This window comes from Rhinopithecus bieti, unplaced genomic scaffold, assembly GCF_001698545.2.
Source record: "Rhinopithecus bieti isolate Rb0 unplaced genomic scaffold, ASM169854v2 scaffold_55189, whole genome shotgun sequence".
Taxonomy (NCBI): domain Eukaryota; kingdom Metazoa; phylum Chordata; class Mammalia; order Primates; family Cercopithecidae; genus Rhinopithecus; species Rhinopithecus bieti.
Genome location: NW_016821812.1, coordinates 357,615 through 368,942, shown reverse-complemented (window position 1 = coordinate 368,942; position 11,328 = coordinate 357,615). Strand labels below are relative to the sequence as shown.

The 11,328-nt window shown below is 39.5% G+C and overlaps 1 protein-coding gene across 1 annotated transcript in view; it reads left to right on the top strand.

Annotated features, from left to right (window-relative positions):
- DCUN1D1 (defective in cullin neddylation 1 domain containing 1) overlaps nt 1-11,083 on the top strand; it is a 23,269-nt gene extending 12,186 nt beyond the window's left edge. Inside the window, 3 exon segments of the mRNA XM_017860612.1 lie at nt 7,375-7,457; nt 7,675-7,771; nt 9,808-11,083. Coding sequence (XP_017716101.1) covers nt 7,375-7,457; nt 7,675-7,771; nt 9,808-9,887 — 260 coding nt within the window. The 3' untranslated portion in view covers nt 9,888-11,083.
- Nucleotides 11,084-11,328: the final 245 nt, after the last annotated feature.

Genomic DNA, 11,328 nt, shown 5'->3' with positions numbered 1-11,328 from the left:
TAGCTGGGACTACAGGCACCCGCCACCTCGCCCAGCTAGTTTTTTGTATTTTTAGTAGAGACAGGGTTTCACGGTGTTAGCCAGGATGGTCTCGATCTCCTGACCTCGTGATCCGCCCGTCTTGGCCTCCCAAAGTGCTGGGATTACAGGCTTGAGCCACCGCGCCCGGCCTTATTTGTATTTTTATATACCTCATCACATTGCTTTTACCTTTTTCCTTGTGAAATGTGCATACAGAAAAAAATGCATAGAATTTATATAGATAATAAATATAAGGAACAGCTAATGCATTAAACAGCCAGGTGAAGGAACTACCAACATCAGAAGATCCCAGTGAGACTCTCTCAGCAAAAGCTCATCTTTCTTCCCAGAGTTGGAAATTATTCTGAATTTTGATAATTAGAGGGACTTAATTCCTTTGCTACCCATGTTTGTGTTCCTAAACAATTTAAATTAGCTTTGTCTAGTTTTTTAACTCTTGCCTCTTTTGTTCTGAAAATATCAATTGAAAATATCAGTCAAAAAAGGTAGCAAAATAGTTCAGTGAACTTTTGCATATTCTTCACCTGGATTCCCAATTGTTAACATTTTACCACGTTTTCTTTATATCTCAATGGATGGATGTACACACATATTTTATTTGCTGAACCATTTGAAATTGTTGAAGCACTGGTTTTGAACTTTGTGTGAACAGACTTATACTATATATGTTATATCTCTTTTTTCATTGTTATAAAATTTGTTGAAATTGATTAAAAAAAGACATTGTAAATAGGATTTTAAATCACCATTCCATCCTCTCTAGTGAGCTGGCAACATTTTGTTTCTTTTAGGGACTGTGATTGGGTCTAGTCTCAATTCATTTCCATGTTCATCCTGCATTCAGCTGATGATCTGCTGTGAAATCTCACATTATTATTGTTGATTCTCTTTGAAAGAATAACATGGGGAGTATCTCTGTTTGCATTTTACATTTTACTGTAAGGACTTAAGGATTTATTCTGCAAGGATCTCAATTTTAGGCAATAGCTTGTTATTAGGACTTGCTTATTTCTTTTTCTGTATATTTTCCTTCCATTTATTTTAACTGCTGTTGCTTCTTGTTACCTTATCACTGACTTTGTTGTCTTTTCCAATACTGCTTCAGAATGTAATATAATAATTCTAAATGATTTAAAATAATGGTAATAGTAAGAACTGATAGGTTATTTACCAGATACTGTTATAAATGCTTTGTATGTATTAACTCATTTAGCCTTAGAACAACCCAGTAATGATAGGTACTATTGTTATCTTCATTTTAAACTGAAAGAGAAGTCAGCCCGGTTGCCCAAGGTCACTTAACTGGTTGTAGACTAGGGCTTTGAGAGACGAAAACTCATACTCTAAACTACTATGTTGAACCACCTCTCTCTAGCTAAGCTGCTCTCTTCATCTCTTAGAAACTTCTTTCTAAGGGCTTCTTTTCCTATACCTGTGAAATTAACATTTTATCCTTGTTTAATCTTATGTATTTCAGCTCTTAGTTATAACTTACTAACCTTTTTGAGTTAAAGTCTTCCTTTTTTATTCAAAAACACTTGACTGCTTACACTGAGAGCGTGGAGTCAAAGCATTTTAGTCTGTCTGGGGTAGTTTGCAATACCTTCAAAAGGGTATAGTTTTGAACCTTGAAGAATAATGCACGTTTTCAAGACCAAAGGAAAAAAGCCATTTCAGGTTGAGGGGTCAGCATGTTCACTTGCTCAGAGGTGAAAGAACATTCCACCTTTGAGGAACTGCAAGTGAGTTCATTTGACTAGAAGTGCAAATTTTATCTAAAGGTAATTGGAAATCATTGAAGAATTTTAACATGGAAGTAACACCAGATTCATGCCTGAAAGGTCCATCTCAAAGCACTGTGGTCCTTTGAAAGGAGTGAAAGCTGGACTAGAAGAGAGATTGGTTATGGAGCTATCCCAGTGATTTAGTTAGAAATGAGGAATATCCTAACATAGGCCTTCCCAGTGGGGATGGAGAAGAGATAGATTTAAAAGGTACTTTGGTTGGTTGTATATGATGAGGAAGGAAGGAGCCTTTCTCAGGGATTATCAACACTTTCAGGAGACATCTGGGGAACCTGTGGGGTTTTTGTCATAATGACCTAAGGTTTCTACTGGCCATGGGAAGGGGGTGCAGGGTGTTGGGGATGGGGTTGGTGCTAATGAGAAGTGTTTCATTGAGAAATACTGTAGTGGGTGGTGACATTGAGAGAGAGAAGGAAGAGCAGGTCTGTAGAGGTAAGACAGACTTCCGTTTGAGCCCTGCTGAGTTGAAGTTGTTCGTGGATACCAAGTTGAAGATCTCTTCAGGCAGTTAGATATCTGAGTCTAGAATATAGAGATAGGTTTCAGATTTAGGAGCTGTTAGGGGTGGTTGAATGTATAACATGAAAAATGATACAGGTTTGAAAATCTGAGGGAGATTAGAAAAGTGGTTATTGTTGACACACATTGTTAAAAAACACCAACATTTAATGGATGAATGGAGGAAGAGGAGCCCCCAGAAAAGAAAATGAGAAGCCTAGATTGAATGGAGGAAAATCAGTAGAGTGCTTATCTTTGAAGCTGAAGGAAGTGACAGTTCTATCAGGAGGTATGCTCAGTTCTCTAAGATATTGCAGAGAGGACGTAAGAGTATTCATTTAGTAACCAGAGAGTCTGATGACCCTTCAGAGTTTTAATTTCATTGGGGTGGATGACAGGTTAGACATTGGTTAACAGGATTAGAACGTGTGGGAAATGGGGAAACAGGGCAATGAATGTAGACTATAAGAAATTCCCTTCTTTTGACCAGGCACAGTGGCTCACACCTGTAATCCCAGCACTTTGAGAGGCCGAGGTGGGTGGATCACCTGAGGTCAGAAGTTCGAGACCATCCTGACCAACATGGAGAAATCCTGTCTTTACTAAAAATAAAAAATTAACTGGGCGTGGTGGTGCATGCCTGTAATCCCAGCTACTTGGGAGGCTGAGGCAGGAGTATCACTTAAATCCGGGAGGCAGAGGTTGCAGTGAGCAGAGATCGTGCCACTGTACTCCAGCCTGGGCAACAAGAGTGAAACTCCATCTCAAAAAAAAAACAAAAAAAACAAAAAACAAAAAAATTCCCTTCTTTTACAACCTGAACTTTCTTTGTTTTGTGTGTGTGTGTTTTTTGGAGACAGGGTCTCTCTGTCGCCCAGGCTGGAGTGCAGTGGCACAATCATGACCTACTGCATCCTCAACCTGCTGGGCTCCGTCGATCCTCCTGCCTCAGCCTCTCGAGTAGCTAGGACTGCAGGCATGTACCACCATGCTCGGCTGGTTTTTTTGATTTTTAGTAGAGACCAAGTCTCACTATGTTCAGGATTACAACCTGAACTTTTACTTTTGTCAGATTCTTATTTTGGTATATCAGCTTGACATATCGGCATTTAGAGGTGCCACATGGTTAGTACTTATTTGAGTATTTCATCGTCATCCTTATTTTATACAAATTAGTTGAAAAGGAAAAAAATACACTAGCAGTACGCTTAGTTCTCATAAATTTAAAGCATTTAAAGTGAAGTGAATTAAGCACACTAATAACAGCAAATATTTAGTCTCAACTGAACATTTTTGGCACTTAAGCCAGACAATTTTACATTGAGTTGGTAAAGAACAGAATTAAACAACCTGGAAGGAATATTGGCTCTACAGATTTTACGGATTGCAAAGATTAACAGGGAAGTGCCATTAGAAATAGGTGTTATGTATTTTTTTTTTTCTTTTGAGATGTAGTTTTGTTCTTGTCACCCAGGCTAGAGTGCAATGGGGCCATCTCGGCTCACTGCAACCTTTGCCTCCTGGGTTCAAGTGATTCTCCTGTCTCAGCCTCCCGAGTAGCTGGGATTACAAGTGCCCACCATAATGCCGGCCAATTTTTTTGCATTTTTAGTAGAGACGGGGTTTCGCCATGTTGGCCAGGCTGGTCTCGAGCTCCTGACCTCAGATGATTCGCCCACCTCTGCCTCTCAAAGTGCTGGGATTACATCTGTGAGCCACTGCGCCCAGCCGGTATTACGCATGTTTTAGTTCTCTTAAAACATGGGTGTCAGAATTTGATTTTCAAACGAATTATGTATTATGTAGGAGATTCTGAGTGCTGTTTCAATATTACCTGTGAAGGGAAGGAGAAAAAGGGTATAGCCAGTAAATGTGATAAGAGATCCAAGAGAGCTACAGAGCAAGACCCTGTCTCAACTAATAATAACAATAATAAATAAATAAACCTATTTTGGTTGACCAAAAAAAAAAGATCCAAGAAAGATTTTTAAAAGATAAGTGATAACTTGGCCAAGTGCGGTGGCTCACGCCTGTAATCCCAGCACTTTGGTAGACCGAGGTGGGCAGATCACAAGGTTGGGAGATCGAGACCATACTGGCCAACATAGTGAAACTCCATCTCTACTAAAAATACAAAAATTAGCAGGGCGTGGTAGTGCGTGCCTGTAATCCTAGCTACTCAGGAGGCTGAAGCAGAATCGCTTGAACCAGGGAGTTGGAGGTTGCAGTGAACCGAGATCGCGCCACAGCACTCCAGCCTGGCGACACAGTGAGACTCCATTTCAAAAAAAAAAAAAAAAAAAAAGTGATAACTTGAGCATGTTTCTGTTTCTTGATGGAGTTCAAAATACCAGAGAACAAGGTAAAGTTGGAGATGTAGAGAAGAGGGGAAAGTGAATCAACAGACAAGATTCCTTGAAGAGGCAGGATGGTATTGGATTTAGAATAGAGGTGTAAGGGGCTTATCCTTGGATAGAAGAAAGGATAGTTTCTTCTGTTGAGTTTGAAGGAAGATGATGATGGATTTGAAGGTAAGTACGTTTGTATGTGAAACCGTAGGAAGTTTGTCCACTTAACAGTTTCTGAATGCCTACTGTGTATTTCAGTCTGTTAGTTGAGGAATATGTAGTCTCCATCATTGAAGAAAGTTAAGGGTCAATCTTGCAGGTTTCCAGCTACTGTGTGTGTATGTGGGGGTGGGGGGTAGATATTGTTTTTTATGTTGTGTTGTCTGTTTTTAAGAGACCTCACCTGTCACCCAGGCTGGAGTGCAGTGGCATGATCATAGCTTACTGCAGCCTTGATCTCCTGGGCTCAAAGGATTCTCCTGCTTCAGCTTCCTAGAGTAGCTGGGAATACAGGCGTATACCACCACGAGCAGCTAATTTTTAAATTTTTTCTAGAGATGGGGTCTTGCTATGTTGCCCAGGCTGGTCTTGAACTCCTGACCTCAAAAGCAGTCTTCTCTCTTCAGCTTCTCAGAGTGATGAGATTATAGGCACGTGCCACTGCATGCAGCCTATAATTGATTTCTTACAAATCATCCATTTTTGACAGCGAATTAGCATAAGTTTTCTCTTTTTTGTTTGTTTTTGAGACGGAGTCTTGTTCTGTCACCCAGGCTGGAGTGCAGTGGTGTGATCTTGGCTCACTGCAACCTCCACCTCCCAGGTTCAAGAAATTCTCCTATCTCAGCCTCCCAAGTAGTTGGGATTACAGACGCCTGCTACCACACCCAGCTAATTTTTTTGTATTTTTAGTAGAGACAGGGTTTCACCATGTTGGCCAGGCCTGTTTTGAACTCCTGACCTCAAGTAATCTGCCTGCCTCAGCCTCCCAAAGTGTTAGGATTACAGGTGAGAGTCATTGTGCCTGGCCTGCTCTTTGTTCTTTTTTTTTCTTTTGAGACGGAGTTTTGCTTTTCTTGCCCAGACTGGAGTGGAGTGGTGTGATCTTGGCTCAGTGCAACCTCCACCTTACGGTTTCAAGCGATTCTATTGCCTCAGCCTCGCGAGTAGCTGGGATTACAGGCGCCCGCCACTATGCCCAGCTATTTTTGTATTTTTAGTAGAGATGGGGTTTCATGATGTTGGCCAGGCTGGTCTTCAACTCCTTACCTTGTGATCTGCCTGACTCGGCCTCCCAAAGTGCTGGGATTACAGGTGTGAGCCACTGTGCCTGGCTCTTTGTTGCTTTTAAAAATTGGGGCAACACTTGCCCCAATTTTTGTCTCTCTTAATCTCTCATGATTTCTCAATTGTAAAGAATGATTTTGGCCAGGTGCGGTGGCTCACGCCTGTAATCCCAGCACTTTGGGAGGCCGAAGCGGGCGGATCACGAGATCAGGAGATTGAGACCATCCTGGCTAACACGGTGAAACCCTGTCTCTACTAAAAATACAAAAAATTAGCCAGGCGCGGTGTCAGGCGCCTGTAGTCCCAGCTACTCGGGAGGCTGAGGCGGGAGAATGGCGTGAACCCGGGAGGGGGAGCTTGCAGTGAGCTGAGATCGCGCCACTGCACTGCAGCCTGGGCGACAGAGCGACTCCGACTTAGAAAAAAAAAATGGTTTTAAGATGTCATCTATCAATAAAAGGACTTTTAAGTTACTTAGAATGTAATTTTTCTTGTGCTGAAGGAGTAAATTCAGTCATAAAAACCAGATACTTTCTTAACTACTGTTAACTAACTTGAAAGAGATCATAGTTCTCTGTCGTGTGATAAGTGTAGTTCTCTGTCGTGTGATCAGTGTAGTTAGTCCTTTGTCATGCGGCATTATTGCCTTCTCTACCCTTCTCTGCTCCATGCCCAATTAAAAAGTCATTTATATTGTCTTTGGCAAACTTTAAGAAATTCTTAGTTTCTTATTAATTTTAAGTTTTAGATCGGTATTTTTAATGGTCTCTTTGTGGTCAGGATCAGTCAGTAAACAATTTAGAGCATAAGGTTACTTAGGATTGAGGAGCAGTCCTTCACATTCCAGCCTGTAGGTGTACCTCAGGGATTCTCAACTGGGTTGCCCCTCAGGTGGTCTTTGGCAATATATGGAGACATTTTTGATTGTCACCAGTGGGGGATTGATTGAAGCTGCTACTGGCAGCTAGTGAGTGGAGGTCAGAGAGATTGCTAAGTTTCCTACAGTACACAGGACAGCACCCCTACAGCAGATAATTATCTGGCCTAAAATGTTGGAAGTGCCCAGGTTGAGAAATCCTGGTGTACAGTAACTGATATTTGAACACTTTTGTGAGCTACTATGTTTAACTGCATTATCTAATTTAAAACACAGAATTCCCCTGTGAGATAAGTGGTATCACTTTTGTCCTAAAGGCCCTGGTCATTTTGAAGGAGGAGGATACAAACTTTGGACTCATTTGTATAGGAAATTTTAATACAAAACTATTCGGGATACAAGTTTTTTATTTTAGACTTTCTTTGGTCTTACCTATTTTTTTTTTTGTTTGTTTGTGATTTTTGCAGGGACAAATATTTATAGCATTTAAATACATAATTCTTTTTTAATATTTCAGATCTAGAAATGGCCATTGCCTACTGGAACTTAGTGCTTAATGGAAGATTTAAATTCTTAGACTTATGGAATAAATTTTTGTTGGTAAGTTCACATTTTGTGCATTTCTCTCTATTTTCTCTAAAATTCTGCTATGTTTAAAGATAAATTAACATAATGTATTGAATATAGAATGCGAAATTTGATTACCAGAATTTTGTTAACACAGTTGTTTTGCATTCTTGTATTTAAAATTTTCCAAACTGTTTTTGTCCAGCTCATTTTAGTGATACAAATGTATTTTGTTTTGTTTTTTAAATAGGAACATCATAAACGATCAATACCAAAAGACACTTGGAATCTTCTTTTAGACTTCAGTACAATGATTGCAGATGACATGTCTAATTATGATGAAGAAGGTAATGAAATTTTTTTCCACACCAATTTTTTTTGACCTTTTTATCATACACCCCTGAACTTCTTCAGTACTTTTGTTTTTCTCGGAGTTGAAATTCCCTCCTCTGAGCTTTTGTTATGATTTTGTTTTTGACATAGAGTCTCACTCTGTTGTCCAGGGTGGGTGCACTGGTGCAAGCATGGCTTATTGCAAGTCTTCAAACTCCTGGGCTTAGCAGTCCTCCTGCCTCAGCCTCCCAAGTAGCTAGGACTACAGGCATGTGCTGCAATGCCTGACTAATTTCTTAATGTTTTATAGAAGTAGGGGTCTTACTGTCTTGTACTCCTGGCCTCAAGCAGTCCTCCTGCCTTGTCCTCCCAAAGTGTTGGGATTATAGGCATGAGCCACTGTGCCCAGCTCCAAGCTTTTTTTAATGCTCTTCTGAATGTATGAAATACCTTCATACATTTACCAATCTATATTCTTCTGTCCTTCGATTCCAACTCAGCATTCATGTCTTCCAGAAAAGCATGAGTAATTTTTATCCGTTTTAGGTTTTCAGTTTACTTTAGGAACCTTTTTACTTGATGTACTTTTGTACCTATTTGTATCTCTTTTTTATCTGTTAGTCTTCTGTGTAAGCTTGATTGTAAACTCCTTAAGTTCAGTGACTTTTTTTTTTTTTTTTTTGAGATGGAGTCTCGCTCTGTTGCCCAGGCTGGAGTGCAGTGGCGCAGTGTCGGCTCACTGCAACCCGTGGCTTCTGGGTTCAAGCGATTCTCCTGCCTCAGCTTCCCAAGTAGCTGGGATTACAGGTGCCTGCCGCTGCGCCCAGCTAATTTTTTGTATTTTTAGTAGAGACAGGGTTTCACCATGTTAGCCAGGCTGGTGTCAAACTCCTGACCTTGTTGTCCACCCACCGCGGTCTTCCAAAGTGCTGGGATTACAGGCATGAGCCACTGTGCCCGGCCTATTTTTTTTTTGAAACTTACTTCAACTGCCTAATACAGTACTGTTGGCATTCAGTAAACAGTCACTGAATACTTTTCTGCTATTTCTTCATAGATGTATAAAGATGGTGCTACCATCCACTACTAGGATGTGGACTTGTATTTTTCTATATGTGGCAGTGATTTACATTGATTTCTTCATACATATTTCCCTAGTCCACTTGAGAACTGGCAGGATGCAGGATGGAGATATTTTTTGAAAAACCCCCTGTGATTTTGGTGTCTTTAAAAGTGTCCTGAAATCATTAAGGCTAATCAGGGATGATGTTATTTCTTTTCTTCATTTTCATTGTCGTTTATAATCTTCCCTCCAAAGTGAGAAATGTGTAATCATGCGTATACCTAATAATTGTGTCTTCTGTTAGGTTTTACACAAAAATGGAGAGCTTTCTGAGTTGGAGATGGGCATGTGAATGTGTGGAGGCATGCATATATTGAATTTTACGCCTTTTAGTAATGTATTAACATGAAATAGGATGGAATTTGACACTTCCTGTTAATTTCCTTTATGAGATGGCCACAGAATGCTTGAAAACTTGTTTCTCCTCCTATGCCTTCAGCACTGGCAGCATGCTATCATATCATAGCCCCTCCTTAGGCTGCCAGTTTTTTTTTTTTTTTTTTTAGAGGATGTCTCGCTTTGTTGCCCAGGCTGGAGTGCAGTGGCGCGATCTTGGCTCACTGCAAGCTCCGCCTCCCGGGTTCACGCCATTCTCCTGCCTCAGGCTGCCCGTTTTGACCAAATTACTTCCATTGCCTGACTGCAGTGGCCTTCAGAAAACTGTATTATTGATTAGTTACCAGACAAGTTATTTTTATCACTCAAGGAACAACCAAATGTTGGGAGTAATCACAAGGAATACAAGGAATATTTGGGGTAAAAACTCCAAAAAGTTTGAGTTTTGAAAGACTTAATCAGTGGGAATAGATAAGAATGATATACTTTAACACTTACGAGGAAGTCTTAAAAAAAGGATTCTGCTGAAATATTAGTCTTATTTCTTCTTTTTTTCCCTTCTCTTTCTTTCATATTTTTTCTTTTTTCCAGGAGCATGGCCTGTTCTTATTGATGACTTTGTGGAATTTGCACGCCCTCAAATTGCTGGGACAAAAAGTACAACAGTGTAGCACTAAAGGAACCTTCTAGAATGTACATAGTCTGTACAATAAATACAACAGAAAATTGCACAGTCAATTTCTGCTGGCTGGACTGAACTGAAGATCAATCCTCACAATTCAGACTGAGGGTTGAGACAAAACTTTAAGGATACATCTTGGACCATACCGTATTTCATTCTTCTAATGGTGGTTTGGGCTTGTCTTCTAGTCTGGGCCGCTCTAAACATTTATAATTCCAACATTGTGGATTTCATCTTATATCTGTGGACCATCCTAGTTTATTCTCCCATAAGTCTTAGAAGCTTTATGGTGATTATTTTGAGGTTTTCATTCTCGCATAAAGCACAATGCTGTCTTCATCAGAAAACAGTTGGCATAAGAATTAAACATATGAACATCACAAACCAATTTATAAAAACTTCTTAAATATACGCTTTGGGCTAGTTGCAAAGACTATGCTAATAGCACTTCCAATGAGAGTGATATATTTAAGTGTACTGGATCTGGAATGGTGTTTTGGTTTGGGGGGAATTTTTTTTTTCCTGGCAAATCACATGTGTTGTTGATGTGAGTATCTGATGAAAAAACAATGTCAGAATAACCAACATGAAAATTTTTTAGGATAACTTGGTGCCTACCTGAAAAATGTATTGTGTTTTAGACTCTTGATTTCAAAAGGTTCCACAGAACTTGTCTGCGCTTACCTTACCCATGTTTATATATAGCTGTCCTACAGGGAGCTTTTATTTAGAAAATGTCTGCATAATGTTAGATTCTTCTCCTGTCTACATTATGCACTACATAATTGGACTTCATTATGCTTTTGAAATGCTTATCTGCCTGTCACATAAGTTAAACTATTTAATTTGTTTTGAATGTTTTGGATTGCTACACAATACAATATTCTAAATTTAGGCATGAGGGTTTTTTTTTGTTTTTACTTTTTTTTTGTCATCGCACTATGGAACACAAATGAAATTCTCTTAATTTATAAGAATATAGTTGCAGTTAAATTTTGAAAATGGTTGTAATGAGCCATGAAGTTCAATCTTTATAATATAGGTACTGCTCTTTCAGACAAATAGTCCATTTTCGATGACTTATTATTTTGTTGAAATTGCTTTAACTGCTAATCACTGTGGTTGCCAAATACTTACTTCAGGAGCGAAGATTTTCAAACAAGCATTCACGATGCAAAATACCAATCTGGCTTCTAGTCTCTCTACTGTTTTTGTTTCACTCAGATTAGCTCAGTTTTCTCATCAAAGCAGAATGCTATCTTGTATGTATTTTTTTCATTACAAGACCCATGAGCTGCTTTTATGCTGAAAATGGTCATTTCCCTGTTCCCTTACTGACATGTGAAGAAGGGTTTCTTGCTTTGTTAAACATTTCCGTAAGGTAGGCTAGAAATGTAAACTTCAAATGTCAGATGATTATGGTCTTTTGA